Source organism: Bos mutus, chromosome 8 (assembly GCF_027580195.1).
Source record: "Bos mutus isolate GX-2022 chromosome 8, NWIPB_WYAK_1.1, whole genome shotgun sequence".
Lineage (NCBI taxonomy): Eukaryota > Metazoa > Chordata > Mammalia > Artiodactyla > Bovidae > Bos > Bos mutus.
In genome coordinates, this window is record NC_091624.1 from 9289277 (window position 1) to 9312429 (window position 23153).

Consider the following 23153-nt stretch of genomic DNA (forward strand, 5'->3'; position numbering starts at 1 on the left):
AGAACATTGGAGTGGGTTGCCATTTCCCTCTGCAGTGTATGCATGCATGCTAAGTTGCTTCAGTTGAGCAATAGATAATAACTAGTACACTGTTACAACACATGGCCAGTATTATTCTTTATGTATTATTCCCAAGTAGATGGGAGCCATGCAAGCAAGAATTAGAGCTCAGGTCTTTCAGCCCCACTCGGTGCTTGGCACATAGTAGGTACCTGATATATGTTTGTTGAATGAATGAATAAGTGTGATCTTTAAGGATCCACTTTATTTTTAAAACATCACTATGATTCTGGGATGTTGGAATTCCATGTACTGTTACCTTCATAGAAGGTCAATAAGAATATCAAATTTCCAAAGAACAAAGAAGAATGCAGACAGCAAGCATTCTTCTGTAACAGTTACAGATTCTCTGACACAATTTGCCAAGCAGTTGGGCGCACTGGGCCCTATAAATGTAATAACAATGTCTGTCAAGTGTCTTTGAAGATGGTCAAAGTCAAGGGCAAAAAATCACAGAACTTGCTGAAAGGCAGCTAAGACCATTAGCTGCTATTTGAAACCTGGAGGCAAGGTGACATTATGAGCCTCAAACCAGTCAGAGGAAGAGTCATCAGTCAGTCATGGAGACAGAATTCTAAATCTAAATCTGCTCAGATCCTCCAGAAAACTCTTCAAGTCTCCCCCTTGTCCTTGTCTCCCCCTCCCTTTCTCTTCTTCTGCCCTAGAAAGAAAAACTCAATTCTTAGAACTAGAAAAGCCGGCTGATCCCTGCCTCCAGGCTCCTCATTGTACAGATGGAAAGACTGAGGCACGGAGAGAAAGGATTTGATCAACAACGTACAGAGGGTCCTAAGAACAGTGTTCTGTTTCAGAATTCGCAGAAGACTGTGGAGTTAAAAATAGAAACACAGGAAACAAAAAGTTTCCCTGAGAAACAGTGAGGAACTGAGTCAGTTAACCGGAAATTCAAAGCACCTAGCTTTTAAAAACAAAAAGCTTTAGGAGATCGATACAGGTAAGGCACGCTAAGGAGTTACTTTCTCAAAGCAATTCTTATAGCAGCCCCAAACTGCCCTAGTCCCAGGCACCAAGCTACCTGCTTTACATGCATGAAAAGGCATGGAAAGTTGGAAAGTTGGAAAGGCATCACCAGCCTTCCAACTATTCCTTTTTTTTTTTTTTTAAGCTGTTTTTATAGCTGTTTCTTTATTTTTTAATAAATGAAGAAACTGAGGCTCCTAGAGGTGATCTGATTCCTCCAGGGTTACACAAGCAGGAATAACTGAACTCAGTCTGTCTGTAGTACTGATCCTTTGCTGTAATGCCAAAGGAAGGTACAGAGAAGGGGCTGCCAGCTGGGGAGTCTGGTCTGGGACCCTCATGCCAGGGCTCATCACGCTCCCCCTCCAGCCACCTAATAGTACACTTAATGCATGAAACACAACAGCTCTCGACTGCTCCAGGAGGGCAGGAACCATGGTGATCTTGTTCCTACTGGGTCTCCCAGAACAGTTCCCTGGCAGAACAGAGGACGAGCTAAGAACAGTTGTTTGAATGATGAATGATGGACAGAGTGAAGGCATGAATTGGATGTTCCAGTTAACACGAGACATGTGCATAGAGAAGATGTTTTCGCTGGGGGCTCTTCCAATCTGAACCAAGCTGATGTTTGGAGTGAGTGTCCCTGTGTTAACCAATATATAATCCTCTGATTAAAGAAGCTCTTCCAGACCTCATAGCAATCGGATTACACACAGCACTCCTGATAAGGTCACTTCCACTGTTTTGCCTCTTTCCAGCCGACAGATCAGCTCCCTGCCGTTTATTATTGCCATCACAGTTCTCTGTTTCCCCAAAGCTGTGTGAGAAAAGTGAGTCTCAATTTCATCTATCTTAATACGAGGTACAGTGAGAGTAGGTAGTGGGCTGACATGGTGGGTGGCTAACTGCCCAGACCTTGGAGAAATCACTTCATAGCTCAGACACTCAGTTTTCCTCATCTGTTAAGTGGGGACAATAATATCCGTTTCACAGAATCCGTCAATGAGGATTGAAAGAAATGCCTGTAAAGGGCTGAGCTCTCTGGAAGCACTCAGTAAATTTTCCTTTTAGTTACAGATGAGAAAGCCTGGGACAGACGGCTCTAGCTGCCACTGGGACTGTGGACAAGACAATGACCTCCTCTGACCTTGGTTGTCCTATCCGTAACCAACGGCGGCAGAGGGAGAGAACTAAGGATGCAGTCAACAGTGATCACTGAGCACCTGCTGTGTGCTTGTCCTTTAGCTGAGCACTGCACACAGAGGTAAACCAGCTCTGGTCCTATTCTTGAGCACCTCCTGTGCGGTAAGAGCTTTACCCAAGATTCATGCCAAGCCTTGTGGGAGTGCCTATTACATGCCAGGCAGGGTGGTAAGTACTTTGCATACCTGAGTTCCATCGATATTCATTGTAACACTGATGCCAGTGTCACTGATCCCATTTTACAGGAAAGGGCACCCAGGCACAAAAGCCCTCCAGTGACTTGCCCAAGGTCACACAGGTAACAACTATCAGAGACGGGCTTTGAACCTGGAGATCAGCGCTGTGCTCTAATGCCTTTCCAGCGCAAACATCACATGATTCTCTGTTACCATGAGACAGACTCTGGAGATTATATCCAGGCTAAGATAAAGACTTATATCTCTTTTCTTTTCCTGATGCTTTGTTCTTTCTCTTTTTCTCACCTCTCTCTTATCTCCTGGCACTTCCACCAACATTGTCTGTATTATCTACCAGTCACAGAGGTGAACGTGTCCCTTTTCTCTGCTGATTTCATACTCACTGCAGGGAAGAGACAGGCTGAGGTCTTGGAGCAGAAGTCATGACTTGGCTTGCTACTCTCCTTTTTTTTACGGATCCCAGAGCTGGGAGAGGCTCCCTAGGATGCCCTGAACTGAATGGCTTTGAGTATCTTCCTCCTGTGTCCAGGCTGAGAGCCCCGGGGGTCCCCCAAACCTCTCCATCTCCATCTCTCTGAATGATACTTTTAAAAACTATTTATTTATTTATTTCTGGCTGTATTGGGTCTTCGTTGCTTTGCATGGGCTTTCTCTAGATGCGGCAGGCAAGCAGGGGTTACTTTGCATCGCAGTGCCCAGAATTCTCATTGCATAGCTTCTCCTGTTGCAGAGCACTGGCCCTAGAGTGCAGGCTCAGTAGTTGTGGCACAGAGGTTCAGTTGCTCCGAGGCATGTGGAATCCTCCCGAACCAGAGATTGAACCCATGTCCCCTGCGTTGGCAGGTGGATTCTTATCTGCTGCGCCACCAGGGAAGTCCTCTCAAGGATATCTTTTTATCATCCCCCCACTTATTCTCTCCACCACAAACTGTCAGCTTACCAACCAAGAATCATTAGGATGTGCCTTATTTTTAAACTTCTGACATTCCCAGCCCTACTTTCAAGAAGATGCGGTCTTTATGCCATTCCCATTGGGGGCCTTTTAGCATCTTTGAACCAGACAGGTGACAGGCTGCGTGGCACAGTGATTGAGTAAGAACCCTAGAGTCAAATAGCCTGGGTTCAAATCCCAACTCTTTCATTAGCTACCTCTGTAACCTTGGGGATAGATAGCCATGTCCCTACGTCTCAGTTTTCTGTCTTTTTTACAAGGATGATGGTGGTATCTTTTTTTTTTTACAGAATAATTGGGAGATTCAGTGAGTTAAAATGTTTACAAGTATTTAAAACAGTGTCTGGCACTCAATAAACATTTGCTCTATTTTTTTATATGTCCCATGGGAAATGCATCTCAAATGAAATGAATCTCTATTGACTTCTAAGGATATGTTTCAGTAGATAAGAGGGAAGGGCGGGGGGAAGCGCCAAATGACTATAAAATAGAAAAAGAATTTAAAAATTGTTATTGAAAAGAGGAGAAACTGACAATGGCAGCCCTCCCTGTGCACTGCGTCACGTTTTCACTTACCGCACAGGATGTGGTATTTACAGCTGTCCTCAGGAGAGACAGGGAAGGCTTAGAAACTTCATTTTGCAATTGAGCAGGGAAGCCATTTGCCATGGGTCACTCAACTAGTAAAGGGACATTATGAAGTTGAAACCACGTTTTCTGCCCAATATTTAGGGTGCAATTTAATATGTTGTCTCTTGGTTAAAACAAACGCATGAGAAATAAACAACCAAAAATTCAGTTCCACACAAACAACTTCTCAGTTGAAGACAAGTCAGTCTTCTTCCCTCTGCCTTTTCAACCACACCAATGTGTCCGAGTTTCCCGGAACATCCACAGGAGAAGGGCAGTGATTTGCCAGAGTTAGGGAATGACAGTGGACTATACAAAAAGGCGCTTTGGTGAAGACAGCCAAAGGAAGCCTGCAGCGGATACCAGAAAATTTTATTTTCCTTCTGAAGAGGGCAGTATGCAGCCAAGGCCAGGTCTGCTCAAGTACTCAGGATTTCCTTCCAGGTCTTCAAGGCCGGAGGCTGGGCAGCCCTCAGGAGCCCAGGCATCTTGGGTTTCCAAGAGCTTATTTCTGAACGACAAACACATCTTCAGACATGAAATAGGATTCTTGAGGTTTGAGCACAGTTACACACTGCCTTGTATCCAAGAGTACACAGGGCAAACTGATATGAAGGAGGTTTTGCAAGATGGATGGAAGAAGACCCAGTGAGTTCTTTTTCCATGTCCTTGAACTTGTCTGCCCCCACCCAATCAGCCTCTATGACTAAGCAATAGCCCAGCATCCCAGATGGGTTTCTGATGTTTGCAGAAGAAGGTGTTGCTTTTCCTACTCAAACGTGTGTGCAACAGTAGTTTCTGCTGCCTAAAGCAAAGTACCTTCTTGCAAATATCCTTTGCACAGAAATAAAATGTTGGGAATGGGGTTCTTAGCTCCTGGGATGCATTTATCAAGCCAATCACAGTAATTATAATTAGAACACAAACTAAGTGAAAGCCTAGCATGAAATACATTTGCAGAAAACCTGAACTGCATACAATTAAGCCCTGTTTGGTGGCATTTTGAGGTTTGCCATTAATATATTTTAGGGGTTAGCGAGATTGATTTTTTAAAAACTATCTTTGGCTAGTTATATCAAAGCCTTCAATGAGAAAGAAGAATGCACATTATGAACTGCTGTAACAGAGCTGCCAGATGGATGTCCAAGGTAGCTTAACTGGCTGTTTAGACACCCTGTCTGGCTTCCCTGGTGGCTTGGTGGTAAAGAATCTGCCTGCCAATGCAGGGGACATGGGTTCGATCCCTGGTGTAGGAAGATCCCACATGCGGCAGAGCAGTTAAACCTGTGTGCCACAACTACTGAGTCAGAACTCTAGAGCCCATGAGCGGAAACTGCTGAAGACCGCACACCTAGAGCCTGTGATCTGCAACAAGAGAAACCGCTGCCCTGAGAAGACTGCGCACCACAACTGGAGAGTAGCCCCTGCCCCGAAGAAGGACTCGCGCAGCAACAAAGACCCCGCACAGCCAGACACAAAAGAAACACATAAATCTTTAAACAGACACCCTTTCACATATGTTCTTTGGGCATTAATTTAATCGAGGCCTGTTTTAGGGAAATGAAGAGAATTGGCAATTTGAGGGGGATAATGTATAAAGAAAGCTGAATGCCAAAGAATTGACACTTTTGAACTGTGGTGTTGGAGAAGACTCTTAAGAGTCCCTTGGACTGCAAGGAGATCCAACCAGTCCATCCTAAAGGAGATCAGTCCTGGTTGTTCATTGGAGGGACTGATGTTGAAGCTGAAACTCCAATACTTTGGCCACCTGATGCACACAGCTGACTCATTTGAAAAGACCCCGATGCTGGGAAAGATTGAAGGCGAGAGGAGAAGGGGACAACAGAGGATGAGGTTGTTGGATGACATCACCAACTCGATGGACATGAGTTTGAGTAAGCTCTGGAAGTTGGTGATGGACAGGGAAGCCTGGCATGCTGCAATCCATGGGTCTGTGAAGAGTTGGACATGACTGAGCGACTGAACTGAACTGAACTGAATATAGCTTCAGTTCCCAGCCTTGGTTTCAGAAATGCTCTAAACCTACAGAGCTGAAAAATCCCTCCATGGTTCCCCGTGGTCCAGAAAAGAAAATCCGTTCCCTTCATTCAGGTGTCAGCTCTTTGACTGATAAAGTCCTGGCCATTTTCTCTTCCCCTAAACCTGGGCTCTCTCAGCCGTTGCAACAACTTATCATTCTGATTTTTAACTTTATTTATTTATGTGGGCTTTCTCCCCTGCTAGACGATAACCTCCTTGAGGTAATAGATTTCATCTTTTTAACTAGAGTCTCCAGCACTCAGCACAAGAGTCAGGACAGAATGAGTGCCCTTAGATTATATTTGAGGGAGGGGGTACCTTGGAGAATCTTCCCATTTGTCTTGGGATGGAAAGGAACTGAATAGTTTTTCCCCAACACTCTTAAAACACATTTTTAAGTGTTTGAGATAATTGTAGATTCACACACAGTTGTAAGGAATAATACACAGAGGTCCCATGCGCCCTTCCCCTAGTGTCCCCTAATGCTGACAAGATCACAGCTCTGATCTTGACACTGATAAAATCCACCCACCTTATTTGGAACTTGAAATATTTTGTGTAAAACTTTAATATTTTATGTTTTATGCTTTTATATTTCATATGCCCATGTGTGTGTGTGTTGTCCACTTTATATTTGTGAAAACGTTTTTCCTACCTACTGAATATAGGGCAGGGGTCCAGTCTGATCTAGCCTTGCATTGGAGTTGGACCCCACAGATACCGAATATGCTTGAATAAACAGATCTCTTGCACACAGTAGGTGCTCAACAATCGTCCGTATAAACACATGAACTTGAATGTTAGTGCGTGCAAGAAGGGACCTCAAGGTTTTAAGGTAGAAAACTGAGCCTGAGGCATTTAACATTTTAGGGGCAAGATGTTGATTATTTTCCCCCAGAGTTGTGAATTAGCTTACTGGCCAGTTGCTCCAAAGCGATCCAGATGACCATGCCTCGATCGTGGAAGAGAACAGTTTTTGAGGTACACCCTTCCCCCCCCCGGCCACCTGCTGGAGAAGTGGGGGTAACTCTCATCAACCCTGGAGCTCCTCCCACCCCTAACCCCCACTTTCACCCCTTTCTTCCCTGGGGCTAGACTGTTTCACCCCGTCTCCAGGCAACCGCCAGGCGCGAGGCGGGACGTCATTTCCTGAAGAGCCCGCGCGGGGCGGGGGGGGAGGGTAGAGAGGGGGAGGGGCGAGGGGCGGGGCCTAGACTGGGCTGGCGACGGCGACGGCGACGGCGTCGGAACTCACTGGAAGATCGGCCCCGGGCGGCTCAACAGTTCTCAAAGTCCCGGCTCGCGGCCGCGCGGCTCCGTCTGCGCGCGGGCGGTGCAGGGGCGCAGGGGTCCCCGGGCTGTTTGCATCCCGGGGCTGCCTTGGACATGCCTCGCACCCCCTGCCGGACGTCCGCGCGGCTCCACCGGCTGCGATCCTGGAGACTCCGGGTCTAGAGCGCCCCCACCCCAATTTATGACTTCGGGGTCCCCCAGCCCGAGAGGAACAGGAGTCCCGGCTGGGGGAGCCCCGGGTATGGTGTGACGGGGCGGTCGGCTTTGCTGCACCCCTCCTCCCGGCTCTGGCCACTCGTGGTCTCTGTGCCCCTCAGAATGTAGCTGCTCTCTCCTCGTCCCCTCGGACTCCAGCCGCAGTCTCCGCGACCTCCGGGCTCCAGCCGCCAACTCCTTGTCCCTGGGGACCCCGCCGCCGTCTCCGCCTTGCCGGGACTCCAGCCGCTGTCTCCGCGTCCTCTGGACTCCAGTTTTGCGACCCCCTCGGTCTTCGCGCGCCTGGGAATCTAGCATTGGTCTCCGCGATCCCGCCCCGGGATTAAGGCACCGTTTCCGTGCCCTCCAAACCTAGACTCCAGCCTTCTCCAGGTCTTCCCGGATCCAGCCCCTGTCTCGGCAATCCCCCGGCGCCCCCCCACCCCGCCATCCTCAGCTCCCAGACCCAGACTCCAGCCGCGATCTCCGCGCTCCCGGGATCCAGCTGTCGCGCCAGTGCCGGCGAGTGCCGCGGGTGTCCCACCGCGCGCCCCGATTCCGCCCGGGCCTCGGCGGGGAGATGAACGCGCAGCTGGACGGCCTGTCGGTGGGCTCGTCCTCCACCGGCTCGCTGGGCTCGGCGGCCGGGGCGGGCGGCAGCGGGGGCGCGGGGCTGCGACTGCTGTCTGCCAACGTGCGCCAGCTGCACCAGGCGCTGACCGCGCTGCTGAGCGAGGCGGAGCGGGAGCAGTTCACGCACTGCTTGAACGCCTACCACGCGCGCCGCAACGTCTTCGACCTGGTGCGCACCCTGCGCGTGCTGCTGGACAGCCCGGTCAAGCGGCGCCTGCTGCCGATGCTGCGGCTGGTCATCCCGCGCTCTGACCAGCTGCTCTTCGACCAGTATACGGCGGAGGGCCTCTACCTGCCCGCCACCACCCCCTACAGGCAACCCGTCTGGGGCGGCCCCGACGGCGCGGGGCCCGGGGAGGTGCGCCTGGTGAGCCTGCGGCGCGCCAAGGCCCACGAGGGCTTAGGCTTCAGCATCCGCGGGGGCTCGGAGCATGGCGTGGGCATCTATGTGTCGCTGGTGGAGCCGGGCTCTCTGGCCGAGAAGGAGGGGCTGAGAGTCGGGGACCAGATTCTGCGTGTCAACGACAAATCCCTGGCCCGAGTGACCCACGCTGAAGCCGTCAAGGTAGGGCTCTGATTTGGGATTGACTTCGGGGCAGAGTGGCGAAGCACCTCATATTAGTAGTAACTCCATGCTGTGTGTCCTTAGCCAAATCGCTTGACCTTTCTGGGCCCCGTTTTTCTTAAAAGTATTTCCTTAAAACACGAACATCTAGGGTTTTTTGAGCATATAGATACCAGGCACTTGGGACATAGTGATGGGCGAAAAGACAGGGACCCTGCCTTCATGGGGCATAAAGGTTAGTGTGCGGGAGACAGGCGTTATCAAACGCTCCTGCAAAGGTATGATTCCCACGGAGTGGGAAAAGGATTCTTATGAGCTTTAAAAGAGGTACTGTGTCTGCTCGGCATATGGTTAGTAATCAGTGGGCGAGCTCCCCTTCTGCTGTTGTTATTCTCATTATTCTGGAGGCTTTTGCTCCTGAAAGTTTTGTGAACTCCAGAGTGGTCCAAGGAGGCTGTGCTGGTGAGCCACTGAGGTCTGGCCTGACCTTCTGTTTACGGACCAGGCTGTGTATCCTGGGACAGGTCCCTCAGAACCTCTGGTTCTCCATTTGGACCGTAAGTGTCCCTAGCCTTGATGGGGTGTTTGCCTGAATGCCAAGAATGAATCTCCCACCCCCTGGAGAGTGGTTGTGCTTTTTGTGTCTGTTAATTGAGAAAAATAACCTCATGGCAACTAACTCTTAGGAATTTAACATGCTCTTTAAAGGACTGTGTGTGTTTGCTAATCTCACGCCCAGGGCTGTTGAAAATCAGTTGAAGTATGGGACAGTGTTTGGTTTATGTGTGGATTCAGCGATGCTTTGCAGGTGCATGCCCTGCGCATGCGCGCGAACACACACACACACACACACACACACACACACACACACACACACACACACACACTCACACACTCACACACTCTCACACACACACTCACACACACACACACACCCGCCTTTGTGTCAAGAAGTGAAGAGTTTTGGGGAAAAGGAACAGTGGCACAGTTTGCTTCTGCAAGGAAAATGCTTCCCAGGGGATTGGGCAGGCTTCTGACCCAGCTTCTCACCACCCATCCCTCATCCAAGTCTCTGGTCCCCTCCATGCAGGTGTTTGGACTCCAGCGGAGGGACCGCAGGCTGCTGGGAAACACTCAGGCAGCAGAGGTCCCTGGGCTGTTTCCCATGTCTGTTAATGACCTGTGACCAGGTGCCTCTAGAGCTCATTTCCTGACTGTTCACCCCGGGCACAACCATCCTCTGACCTTGGCTTCCCTCTGCTTCCTGACCTATCTGCCCCTCAGGGAGGCCCCTGAGGATTTTAGAAACTTCCCTGCTGCTCCCAGAAAAAAGGCTGACGAGTTCACACTGCTTGGGGGTACTGAGGATAAAGCTCCCTCTGGGTTTCCAGCAAACATCCTCCTCTCTGTCTCCTCCCCACCCCCCAACAGTTCATCTCTTCCCATTATCTGACATTCCACGTATTTTAAAAAAAGAAATAGTCCATTAGCCTTTGATCCTGAAAGGTCTGGAGTTCCCAGATGACAAATTTTTACTTGAAAGATATTTGATCCAATGGTCATTTATAAACGTGGATTCAATTTTAGTGGCAGTTTAAAAGGACTCGGGTAGCTTAATCATCAGGAGGTGATAGACTTGGGAAAGGCCTCAGGAAACCTGGGCGTTAAGAACACCAAGTGCCCCTTCAGTTCCCACCCCAGACTCAGCCACGCCTCTGAGGCTGGAGACGCTCCAGAGTTTCCGTTCTGCCCTCCCCATCTGTCGATGGCGCCCTGCATCTTCTCCCCAACCTCCCTCCACTACACCAAAGTGCTGCTGCCCCCGGGCACCAGGCCTTCGCTAGTGTGTTTATTCTTGTTGCCTCCGGAGTCAGACCTAAACTCACTGGGCATAGCTTTTGAAGCTCCAGAACTCTCCTTGAGGAAGGGAGGGGTTGATCAGAGCGGAACAGCCCTTGGACAGGTGGGAGCCAGTGGGAGCCAGGCAGTTCCTTGTCCCTGAAACTTTCCCTGCACAGGCTGGGGAACACCATCCTCTTAGGTGACCCGCTTCCTCCCGGCCAACGCCAGACGTGTAACCTGCCTGGAACACACCCCTTTGGACCCTTCAGAAGCAACAGGCAAATGAGCAGCTCTGTGTCACCTTAACTCCAGGGACGAGAGGGGGACGGACTTTCCATGGGTGGAATTTAAAACGGAGGAGGCGGAACCTCATCTTGGAGGCCTCAGGAGCCCTAGGCATGCGGGATGGGCGGGGATTTCAGGGACAGTTTAGAACACGTGCAGCTATTGACACATTTCCACAAAATTCAGGGTGCAGAGTCCCCTTAACTGAAAGTCCCCCAGCTTCTCTAAACTGGGAGGCCCCAGTTTGCTGCCCTTAATCAGGATTTCTGCACTGCCAGCCCCTCTTTAAAAGCTGTGGTGTAGGGATTTTTTAACTTCGGGTTTTATTCAAATGGCATCAGTGTTTCTGCTTCTGTCCTTTTCCTGTTCCAGGATACCACATTGCCTTTAGTAGGAGATATGTTTTCCTTTGTCCTCTTCAACTGTATTCATTTATTTTTTGCTTCCTCCCACAGTTTTATTGAAGTGTAACTAACTGGCAAGTAAAAACTGTATATATTTAAGGTGTGTTGTTGCATGCTAAGTTGCTTCAGTCATGTCCTGACTCTTTGCGACCCTATGGACTGTAGCCTGCCCCGCTCCTCTGTCAATGGGATTCTCCAGGCAAGAATACTGGAGTAGGTTATTTAAGGTATACAATGGAATATGGGATATTTGATCACCTTTATATTGCAAAATGATGACCACAATTAAGCTAATTCACATATCCATCACTTTACATGTTATTTTATTTCTGTGGTAAGAACACTTAAGATGTAAACACTTAGAAAATTTTAAGAATACAATTTAGAATTATTATTAATAAATGTGGTCACCTTGCTGTGCATGAGATCCCCAGAAGCTACTCATAACTGGAAGTTTCTACCAATATCTCCCGTTTTCCACCAACCCTAAACCCTGGTAACCACCATCCTCCTCTCTGCTTTCGTGAGCTCAACGTTTTTATATTCCATTTATAATTGAAATCATACAATATTTTTCTGTGTCTGGCTTGTTTTACTTAGTATGTCCTCCATGTTCATCTGTGTTGTCACAAATGGCAAGATTTCCTTTTTTAGTGGCTGAATAATATTCCGTTGTGTGTAAATAGATGCCACCTTTACCTTCTCTGTTCACTGTCAGTAGACACTTGCCTATTGAGGCAATACGGCTTCAGTCTTAAATCTTTATTTTTCTTCTGCAGGTAGAAAGGGGGAAAAGATCCTCTGAGCTTCTCAAAGGAGAGATTGTGCGCGTGCACACCTGTGTGTGTGTGTGTGCGTGTCAAAAGAAAATTAAATTTTAGAAATCAGGTTACTTAATAGTTTATGAATCAGAGAGGGTCACCTCCTCTCAGTGAACAGAGGAGATTGAATATACAAAGGTTCTTCTACTTCTCTGTCAGACAAATCAAGTATCCACCATTACAGCGAATTTAAGGAGGGCTTTATCCTCTGTCTGCTGAAGCTCCCAGCCCTCTCTTGAAGCCTATTTGCTAAATCAGCAGTGACAGGCGCAGATAAGGCAAGCCATTTACTATTTGCAATTATGTTGAAACGTTGGATTTTTGAGAAGTCTATCTTGAACGAACAGGAGCCAAGCCAATACTAACAAAAAAGAAGACCTTTCAAAGATTTTCAGCCAAAAATGCTTGATAAATTGGCCATGAAGTCCCCAGGCCAAGGATGCTGTATTGGACTCTGCGGCACATTTGCTGTGTGACCTTGGGCCAGTCACGGACCCTCTCTGGGTCCTGGGTGGATGAGCCAGGGACTGCCCGAGGTCCCTTCCAGCCAGACAATCTGTGGTTTGCTTCATGTGTACCACCCAGAAGGCATTTAGAAGTCTAATTCGGCGGGGGTTTCTTTGTTCTTTTGGAATTGCTTTCGTTTAAGGCAGAGTAAAGGAAGTTGGCTAAGGATTGGGAGACAAGAATCTTGGCACTCTTGGGTAGCCTGCTACGAAATTAAAAAAATGGTGGGTTACACATTGTGCTGATAGGAACTTGACCGCTCTCCTCAGCCCAGGAACACTAGCCCTTGTGACATTCCAGGGTACATGAGAAAGCGACAGTTAGATTGTGGCACACACAGCACCACCCTGTGAGTATTCAAAATCAAATTCACTCGCTCTTGGCTTGCTTTCTGAGTCCCTGATTCATCGGGTAGTAGAAAGGGAGGGGTATCTATGTGTTACTGGGATGTGTGTATGAATGCCTGTGTTTCATCTCGATAAAAATTAAACAGCTTTATTACAGTCTCTGAATTTCCACCCCCCACCACCGCTGGGTATATCCAAGGAGCATATTAGAATTTGAAATGTTCCAGAAGTTTAAAGCAGGGGCTGGCCCTTTCATTTAATTAGAGTTATCCCACCCCCCCTTCCTTTGCATAATAACCCAGGGAGAATCTGCCCACCCCCCCTTCCTTTGCATAATAACCCAGGGAGAACCTGCCCATAATAATATGTTATTGTATTTGGTCCGGCACATTCTCAACGACACATTTGTCATTTTCACATTGTACACGGTTAGCTGAAGCCATGACAAATTATTGCTGCTTCCAACTTGGTGTGTGAAACGCAGCTCCTTCCCTATCTCATTCCTGTCTTCCAGTTTGGAAAACCCTGGCTAATGTGTTCATGGGGACACACAGACTTTCCTTTGGCCCTGCATTCATTCTTGGGTCCTCTGAGTCCTGCCAGCCATGACATGTTGAAAGCTCACTATTAATAAAACCTTTATTGAATAGATGTTTGCTTGCTGGATCCAGAGTGTGATGCAGTACCTTGGGAGAGTCCATTTCTTTAATTTAACCTTATGTATTTATTTGGCTTAAGTAGATCCTGAAGGCTTTAGAAAATGATGGTGCCTTTCAACTGGTTATTTACTGTTCAAATCAAAGAAACATTTTGCAAGGTAGAAGAGAACACTTTTTTTTTCAGAATTGTTATTTTTATAGTAGACGATTCCTGCCTCCTGACTTAAGCTGGACAGGAAAGAGATATAGTAATCACTCCAGCGCCAGCTTCTTGTTTCTCTGTCACCCCACCCCCTCCCGACCAACGGCAATGTTTATTACCTGCCACAGATTCATCGTGTGGATGGAGCTGCAAAGATAAGTATGATCCTTTAACCCTCGACCAATTGGATTCTGTCCGTGTTCTTGCCTCCCACCTCTGCCTGCCTCAAGCCACACGGCACACAGCCTGTATGCACCTGTCAAACGCTCGCAGCCCCTCGCCTGCCTGTCTGCTCGTGCTCACCGCACACAAGCTTCTCCGAGCCGTAATCCTCCCGCCGTCCTTCAGAGGGCTTTGCACTGAAGCAGTCATCCATGGGGATTAGGCTCCAACTGGCTTTCCCGCAAGGTTCTTTGATGACCTGGAAGGACAGCGTCTGGTGTCCACCGTTTAGGGACTCCAGACCAGAGGCTCTGATGGGAAGAATGGCATTTCATGGCTAGAGGTAGCTGGAGGCTGCAATACAGATCTTTCAAAGCCAATTCTTTTTCTTTCTGTTTCTTTAAAAACCCCCAAGCAAGAAACATCAGTTTCTTGCTGTTAATGTAGAGCTCACAAGGACTTCTAATTGCGCCCCCCAGGGTGGGGGCCACCTTTTCAAGATTCCTGGGCTGCAGACATTGCCATTTTACTTTTCCAGCAGGGCGGATGGAAAGGGCGCAAAGAGCAGGAAACAGACTCTGCATTCCACTCCCTGCACTCCTGGCGTCACTGCAGGAGGTAGCCCCCTGGGGCTTGTATTTTAACTTTGCATCACCGGAACTCTGTCGGGAAGAGAAGAGGCTTAGTGTGTGCCTACACTGCTTCATGCTTTCTGCCTCCCAGGGGAGGCAGGGAAGTCGGGAGCCTGGTGCTCAAGGAGGTAAAACTGACTAGGCTGGAGTCACCAATGGGATCAGGACTTCAGTGGCCCTTTTTCCTTACCTCCCTACCCTGGAACTCAGCCCTAGGGTTAAACAGCCATCCGCATAGAAGGCAGTGCCAGCCCCCTGCTGGAAGGCAGGCAAAAGGCACATTTTGTGCCTGACATTCAGGGTGTCTTTCAAAGGCTTCATTCGACCAAGTGGGGAGTCTGATGCTCACACGTCCAGAGAAAGCAGCATGTTTTAGTCCTCCTGTCTTCAGGCACAGTCTTTTGTCCACAGGCGCTCTGAACAGCGCTTACTGCACCCAGGCTGGTACTTGGAAATCAGAGATGAATGTATACAGCCTGTGCCCTCAGGGAGTCATGAGGGAGACTTGGAACTACTCATTGGCACAGGACACCAAGTGTTTTAAGAGCTGTGATGCCGGCCTGCCTCTGCCTCCCTGCCACCCTCTCCAAAGGCATCGCCCGCTCCCGCACTCCCCCGCATCCATCCTCATAACCTGCTTCAGTTTCCTTCAGCACACTTGTCACTACTAGAAGGACATTTTAACTGTTTATCGTCTGCTTTCCCCCCTGTGCGTAAGCTCTGTGAGAACCGAAATTTGATCTGCATTGCTCACTCACATACCCCAATACCTCCACGGTGACCGGTGCAGAGTAGGTGTTTTAATACATAAATAAATATTTGCTGAATGAATGGAATGCTCTTACTACTAATGCCATGCTGGAGAGTTCAGGACACCTTGGTTCTTGAGTGTAATAGCTTAAGAAAGTCTGGGGGTTGCAATGTAGTGGGTGCTGAATAGAAAACTCAAGGAAAGCCATCAACTCTAGTGTCGTGTGCCAGGAAATCAGCTGTGTGGCTGCAGGCAGGTCATGTGACTCTCTGAACCTCAGCTTTGCAACTGTGAAATGGGCATAGCTACCGCAAAAGAGTTGGACATACCTTAGCCACTAAACAACAACAGCAATCTCCCACCTGCCTCCTTCCCAGGGCTGTAGGGATCAAATGACTGAACAAGTGTGAAAACATTGGTAAGTAGGAAACTGTTTCAATGAAAAGTCTTTAAAATAGTGTAGTCTGACTTGGTGGGCAATAGTCTTTCCCATCCTCTACCCTCCCAAGTCTACCTTATGAGACCCCTTCGGTTATTTAATTTGTCATTTTGCTCTTAATTTTAAAATCACATTCCCCAAAGTGGGTTATTTTCACAGCCTGACTGTGTGAGCTTCCAAAATAGAACCATTTATGCATTCTGAAGCAATCAATGAACCAATTTCGGGTGATGAGATATATCTTCTGTATCTTCTGGTTTTTTGTTATTAAAAAGAAAAAAAGAAACACCGTTCTGGCGGGTTTCAAGAAACCTCAGCATTTTAGGTGAAGGGCAAGTTTCTGTTAATCACATGTGTGTTTCAAAGCTGCTTTATCTGAGAATGCATAATTTCTTTTTTTTTCCCTTCTTCTTTTCCAGTCCCTGCCCCTTTGCCTCCTTCCCCTTTGAGAATTTGTGTTCCTGCTGCTAAATTGGCTGTGGCTTTGCTTCAGCTGGCAGCCAGTTTCATAGTTATTTTTCCTCTCTACCTGAGTTTTCATAATATCAGCATCCTCTCAACTTTGAGTGCAAAGCAAATACATCAGCCTCCCATAAACAGGTCCCAAGATGTCCTCTTTACAGGACTTTAAAGATGCAGGCTACAGGGAAGAAGAGAGTACAGTGACATCAAAGGGTGTTTTCAAACACCCAGGAGTTGGGGCCTTAGAAGAGGTGATTCACAAATTAACAAGCCCCCATTGTTTAGTTGCTAATTCGTGTCTGACTTTTTTGCGACCCCATAGACTGTAGCCCCACCAAGCTCCTCTGTCCTTGGAATTCTCCAAGCAAGTATACTGGAATGAGTTGCCATTTCCTTCTCCAGGGGAGCTTCCCTGGCCAGGGATGGAACCCATATCTTCTGCACTGGCAGACAGATTCTTTACCACTGAGCCACCAGGGAAGCCCAGCAAGCCCCCTAGGTAATTCTTAACCACTCTGAAGTTTGGAAAGCCTGTCTTTCTTTTGGATTCCATCCCTCCTCCCCTCCCTACCCCCATTTATCCACACAAAGATTTGATCAGAGACGTGGATCCACCCTGTCCCCATCTTTAACTATTTCAGAGCACAATCCCAGATGCGCAAGGTCAGCTGATAAATTGGAAAATCAAGGGAAGGGAGGTCTGTACCCAAGAGGCAGCTTTTGGAGATGGACCTGGGTTCATCTGAGAGTGTACTTGGCTGTGACCTTGGGCAGCTAACTCCCTTTGCCTCTCTGTGACTCAGACTCCCCCACCGGTGAGCCCGGCTCACTGCCCTCACGAACAGCTTACTGACACTGTTGCACATCAAAAGTTTGAGAAATAAGGCCATGGAGGTCCCACTGCAAGAAGTGAAATGAAAAATGTTATCGACTGAATTTGCTTGGCTTTGACAGTTTTTTGTTGTGCCTGTTTTTTTTTTTTTTTAAAGCAAAAATATACTTGGCAGAAAATATTGGAACTTGAGGCTCTCGTGTTCCATCGTAACTGTTTGAATTGCAGGGTCATTTACTAAATGTAATCAATGTTCCCACGTAGACAGAGTTTCTTTAAAAATGTATTTGCTCCTATCTGGATGTCAGCATCTGCGTTTTCATTTTGCAGCAGTCATCAGGCCCAGGTGTTGAGTGGAATTGTATGTCTCGACCTCCCTTAAAAATGTGGGGAGGCAAGATAGATGCGTGGCCCAGAGGCCAGTGTGTGACAGCCCCCCGGTCAGCTGCGTCCCCAGCCTTGTTCCCCAGCATCCTTCCCTGATGGGCTCCCCAGGGGCCCTGATGAGGAGGTGGAGGAGATAAAGCTGTTTGCAGAACCCATTTAAGCAGTTAATACAGGTGAAAGTGGTAATTTGACAACAAGGGCATCCACTCTTAAACAATAAAAAAAAAACCCTCTGCAGTTGATTTGAACCACTTCTGAAATGGTGTTCTAGGCTTCACTAAGAGGTTTCTGATTAATAAGAGAATAGAAAAGTGATCCAGCTATCAGAAACTGCTCGCAAGTCCTTCTTCCATTTCTGTCCTCCCAGACCCAGATAGAGGGTGTGGGGTCCTGTGGTGTGTCTGGACCCAGCATCATCTTTATCCTTTTCTTCTTCTCTCTTCTTCCTCCTTCCTGTTTCTCCTTGGGTTCCCCAGCCTTCTCCCAGATTTTTTCCCCAACTCTCCTGAAGCATCTCCCCCTTCCAAGAGTTCTTCCAAATCCTGAGATTTTTTAAGTCAACGGGGCATGTCAGAATGTCCAGGTCACCCACAGATTCCTTCCTCTTTCTCCCCAAATGTCTGTCTCTTCACCCATCTTCTACCTGTGTCGTCTCTGAACAGGATCTGTTCCTCCCTTTAGTGTATTTATTTTTACTTATGTTTTCAGCTCTTCTGTATTATTGGCCTGGAAGCCCTGGCTTATCTCTGACCCTCTGATGGCACCTCTCTGCTGTTGTTCAGTGGCTCAGTCGTGTCCGACTCTTTGCGACCCCGTGGACTGCAGCACGCCAGGCTTCCCTGTCCTTCACCATCTCCAGGAGCTTGCTCAAACTCATGTCCACCAAGTCGGTGATGCCATCGAACCATCTCATCCTGTCATCTCCTTCTCCTCCTGCCCCCAGTCTTTCCCAGCCTCAGGGTCTTTTCCAATGAGTCGACTCTTTGCATCAGGTGGCCAAAGTATTGGAGCTTCAGCTTCAGCATCAGTCCTTCCAATGAATATTCAGGGTTGATTTCCTTTAGGATGGACTAATCTGATCTCCTTGCAGTCTCAAGCATCTTCTCCAACACCACAGTTCGAAAACTTCTCCACGATCCCTGTTGGGGATTGCGCCTGCTCGTGGTGAGTTCGACTCTCTGGCCTGACCTCTCTCCAGCAGGTCTCAGACCACTCCCCCCGACCCCTATCACCACTGCCAAACGGCAGAGGCCTCCCTGCTGTCCACCTGTCTGTCTCCCATCTTGCTCATCTACTTGCCAGTCCATTCCGCGTCCTGGAGGCAAAGTGAACTTTAGAAACTTGGGTCTGCCTAGCGCTTCACAGTGGAGCTGGGAACCTGTGGGGCAGAGGCCGAGCTCCTGACCCTGACGTTCGTGCTGCTCATGAGCCGATCCTTTCTTACCCACAGACAGTCCTTTTCCCCAGCTGTGCCAGAGTGTAGTTCACACTTGGTCAGACAAGCAGCAAGGGTCCGTTTCTCTCCACCCATGGTCTTATGGCCCCTGTGCCTCCCCCTAGCAGACCTGCTGCCCACAGGCAGCTACTCCATCTATGGGAAACCTTCTCTTCTCCCCTCTGCTTCCTCTGGGTGGTGGCCTCCTTTTCTCTCATCATTACAGAGTATGTATTTCCTAGTGTTGCTCTGTGAACAATAATAACCTTTGTACATATAAAATTCATTGACCATTACGACAGCCTTATTAATAGGCACCACGTTTTTCACTTAATTTTGCAAAACTGCCAAGAATTTGTCACTTGCCTGTTGTCACCAAGATGGAAAGTGGCAAAGCCAGGATTTAAGCCCAGGTTTTGTCCATTTGAGGGACTGTGACCATCACCCCAACACCAGAGAGAGGGAGCAGCCTACTGTGCTTGAATCTGGGCTCTGGAGTCAGACATTCTGGGTTCCAAGCTCAACTCTGCCACTTTGGACCTGTAGGGTCTTGAGCAAACTTCTTAACCTTTCTGATTTTCAAATTCCTCTTCCATAAAATTGTGATGGAAAGAGTAGTCAGATGGCAGACAAGTTACTAAGCTTCTGTGTTCCTTCTCTGTTCAATTTCCTCCATATTGACGGCCTTACAGGTAACATACTGAAGCACCGCGCATATCTATTCATTCGAACACTGAATGATTACCCACTGTGTTGGGGTCTGTTTTCCTGCCAAATGATGTTCTACTTGGTATAAAATATGTAACACAAGATGCTTACAAGCTTGCAGTACCGAGCACACTAATACGTATGGCCACATGGAGGGTCTTCTGTGTGGCTCCAGGAACTCTGCCGGGGCTTCGCATACTGACTTTTCACAGTCCCCAGGGAGAGGAAACAGCATCTGGAATAGGAAGTGATCGGCCGCCTGCATACAGATGGGAGGTGGCAGGCCTAAGATTTGAACCCAGGTCTTTCTGCCTCCAAGGCGTTGCTCACAGCCACTGCCCTCGACAGCTTCTATTAGTAACTGAGAAGCGGGGTGCATGAGCCGTGGTGCTGGTCAGAGCTGGGTCAGTACATGTACGTCTTTCCCCCAGTTTTTTCCACTTAGCAAGAAAAGCCACAAGGAGCCAGACAACCCAGGCCGTGGCCGCCCTACCCTTCCCAGGAAGCCTTTACGCGTGTCCTTTGCTGGATGGCAGGCACGGAGGTGGCACGGCCACCTGCCCCTCCTTGTCCCTCCTCTCATCCCTCTCACTATGCCCTGGTCTTTGACAGGATTTTATTTTGTGCATTGTCTGTGGAAATTCCTTAAATAGATAACTGTGACCTCAACTGCACCCCCATTAGGATAAACCCGTAACTTATGAAATCATCTCGCTGACTGGTGGAGGCTTGAATCTGTCTTGCTGTCTGCCCTCTGGGCAGGATGAGGACAGAGTCTGCCGGGCCTTGCGTAGAAGACTGGTGGCTGTCAGCCCCATCGCGGACTGGGCGCATCAAAGGCCGTTTTCTTTAGCTCATAGGAAACATGAGGAGCAGAGGAGTCTGTTTGAGCTTTTAAAATACCAATGTGTATGTGTGTGCACAAGTGTGTGGGTTTTAATGACCTAAGAGAGATAGGTTCCATTTAGAAAACTTAGAAACCCAGAAAAACACAAAGGAAGAAACCCCAAATCTTGATAATCCTCCCTTAAACCATCACTGTGGACAATTGATTCCTGTCTCTCCAGTCCCCCGTGTGTCTGTGCCTGTAAATTTGCCCTGGGAACCTCCTAGAAAACTGCCATTCTGAACATAGTCACGAAGCCTGCCTCTTTCACCAGACAATGTATCACAACTGTTTTTTTTCCCACCTTGATAAATATTTCTTAAAAATGATTTTTAATGCTTGCATAATATATCACAACAAAGAGAGACATGATTTATTTAACCAATTTCTTCTTGTTGGACTGTTTTTTTTTTAAAGCATTATCTTTATTTCTGCTTTAAACATCCTTGTACATTAATATTGAAGCGCATCTCTAATAATTCTTTGGACTGTCTTTCTAGAGGTGGCATTGGCTCCGGGAATAGGCAGATTTTTCAGGCTTGGTAACTGTTGCCAAAGTGCTCTTGGGGAAGAGTTTGTTTTTTTACAGTCCCTCCTCCAACATTAGCAGTGTATGAGATGCCTCATTTTTCTCCAGCCTTGCCAACACTGGATATCATATTCCTTTTTCATTTTTGCCAATCTGATAGACAAAATGTATCCTACTCTAATTTATATAATATCCTACTCTAATTTATATAATGAAGTTGAACCCCTTTGCATATTTAGTGTTTGTATAGCTGTATATACATATATAGGGGTTTCCAAAGTGGTTCAGTGGTAAAGAATCTGCCTGCCAATGCAGGAGATGTGGGTTCCATCCTTGGGTCGGGAAGATCCCCTTGAGAAGGAAATGGCAACCCACTCCAGTATTCTTTCCTGAAAAATTTTGTGGACAGAGGAGCCTGGTGGGCTACAGTCTGTGGAGTCGCAAAGAGTCAAATGCTACTGAGCCACTGAGCACACACACGTACATATAAATGGTATATAGAATATATCATATATTAAATGCATATATACATACATAATTGCTATTTGTTTAGTCGCTAAGTCTTGTTGGACTCTTTGTGACCCCATGGACTGTAGTCCGCCAGGCTCCTCTGTCCGTGGGATTTCCCAGGCAAGAATATTGGAGTAGTTTGCCATTTCCTCCTCCAGGGGAATATTCCAGACCCAGGGATTGAACCTGCATCTCCTGCATTGTCAGGAGGATTCTTTACCACTCCCCATCTGTGTATCCACTTGTACACCAAGAAAACAATATTGATAGAAACTGATTTTCCTGATGGATGGATGTGCTATGGACATTGATTCTGGACAGCAAACAGTCCATTGCAAACCCATCGAGGTGCATCTCATGATTTTATCTATGACTCCTAGAATCTTGTTAGTTCCTCCTTAAAGGAAAAAAAGAAAAGAATAAAGAGACAAAATTTAAGAGAACATTTGTAAAGCAATTCACTTAAATTATAAGAGACTAAAAGCCAGGCTTAGTGGATAATTGAAGAATTGCATTAAAAAGGAATCAATATCTTTCTGGAATTGGCTCTGTCCTCATCTTGTGAGATGTTTTGCAAAGGTAGGGTCACTCTGTCACTATCTTCTTGTAAATTTCTCATGGCATTATCCCCAAAGACAGCACTTTTTTCCCTCTCTTTGATCCTCCGTGTTTTTCCTTTTTGCCCAGCCTTAGCTCACCCAGACATTTAGGAGCAAAGACGCTGGAGAGCAGGGGCTTTGAAATGTCAGGTGCCCGTTCCAGCCTTTGGGATCCTGGCATTCTCAGCACTGGAGCAAAGATTTGCTTCTGTATCTTCACACTGGAGCCTTTGGAGAAGGTCAAACTTATAAAGAAAAGAGAAGGAGGGGGGGATGCACAGTTGATTTTGGAAAATCTACTTAGGTTCCAAGGCAAATCTAAACATCATTAAGAAAACTGCAAAGGGGGAAAGAAGATGTCAGCTAGTCATCATTTCTCTACACCTCCCCTGGCCTGTATCTCTATGCATTCACATTTTCCCAGTGGTTTAATTACCTTCCTCCTTTCATGTTTGCTTCCTACGTATGTTGTCATGGCACCTCCTGACCTTTATGTGGAGCTGCGTTTCTGAGAGGTCGTTTGGTTGGGCTCACGCAGCTGCTCTGCAGTTAAGTTGCTTTTCCCTGGACGCAGCAGCTCAAGGTGGTGAAGTGGCCTCAAAGAGCCAGAACGGATGGGCCATGTCAGGGCTCGTCTTGGTCTCGATCTAGCCCCCAGTGGGCATGCAGACCTCAGGTACATGACAACGAAGCTGACCTTCTTGGAGACCAAGTGAATTCTCACCACGCTGCCACCCAACTGATGTCAACATTCCACAAGAATTTAGACTGACGATGTTTGGACTTCTGTTTGTAAATGACGTGCATTCTTAGACCAAAGTCAGCAGCAGCAAAGGATTTCTGAGAGGTGGAGGGAGATACAGAGGTTGGATGAGAAAGCCCAGTTACTGCCCAAGTGTCTGTGAAAAGTATCTCTGCTTCCAACTGCATGTGGAGGAGATGTAATCGTCGAGATGGCCTTTAGCCTTCATTCATCCGCTTCGCAGTTGTTTTATTGAGCACCTC

At 47.7% G+C, this 23153-nt stretch overlaps 1 protein-coding gene across 5 annotated transcripts in view; it reads left to right on the forward strand.

The window, feature by feature from the left end:
• The first annotated feature begins 7292 nt into the window (after window positions 1-7292).
• Window positions 7293-23153, forward strand: part of WHRN (whirlin) — a 91968-nt gene continuing 76107 nt past the window's right edge. For all 5 annotated transcript variants that reach the window (XM_070375035.1, XM_070375037.1, XM_070375036.1 and 2 more), the window contains exon 1: window positions 7293-8749. In XM_070375035.1, coding sequence (XP_070231136.1) covers window positions 8132-8749 — 618 coding nt within the window. In that variant the 5' untranslated portion in view covers window positions 7293-8131. The remainder of the gene's footprint in view (window positions 8750-23153) is intronic.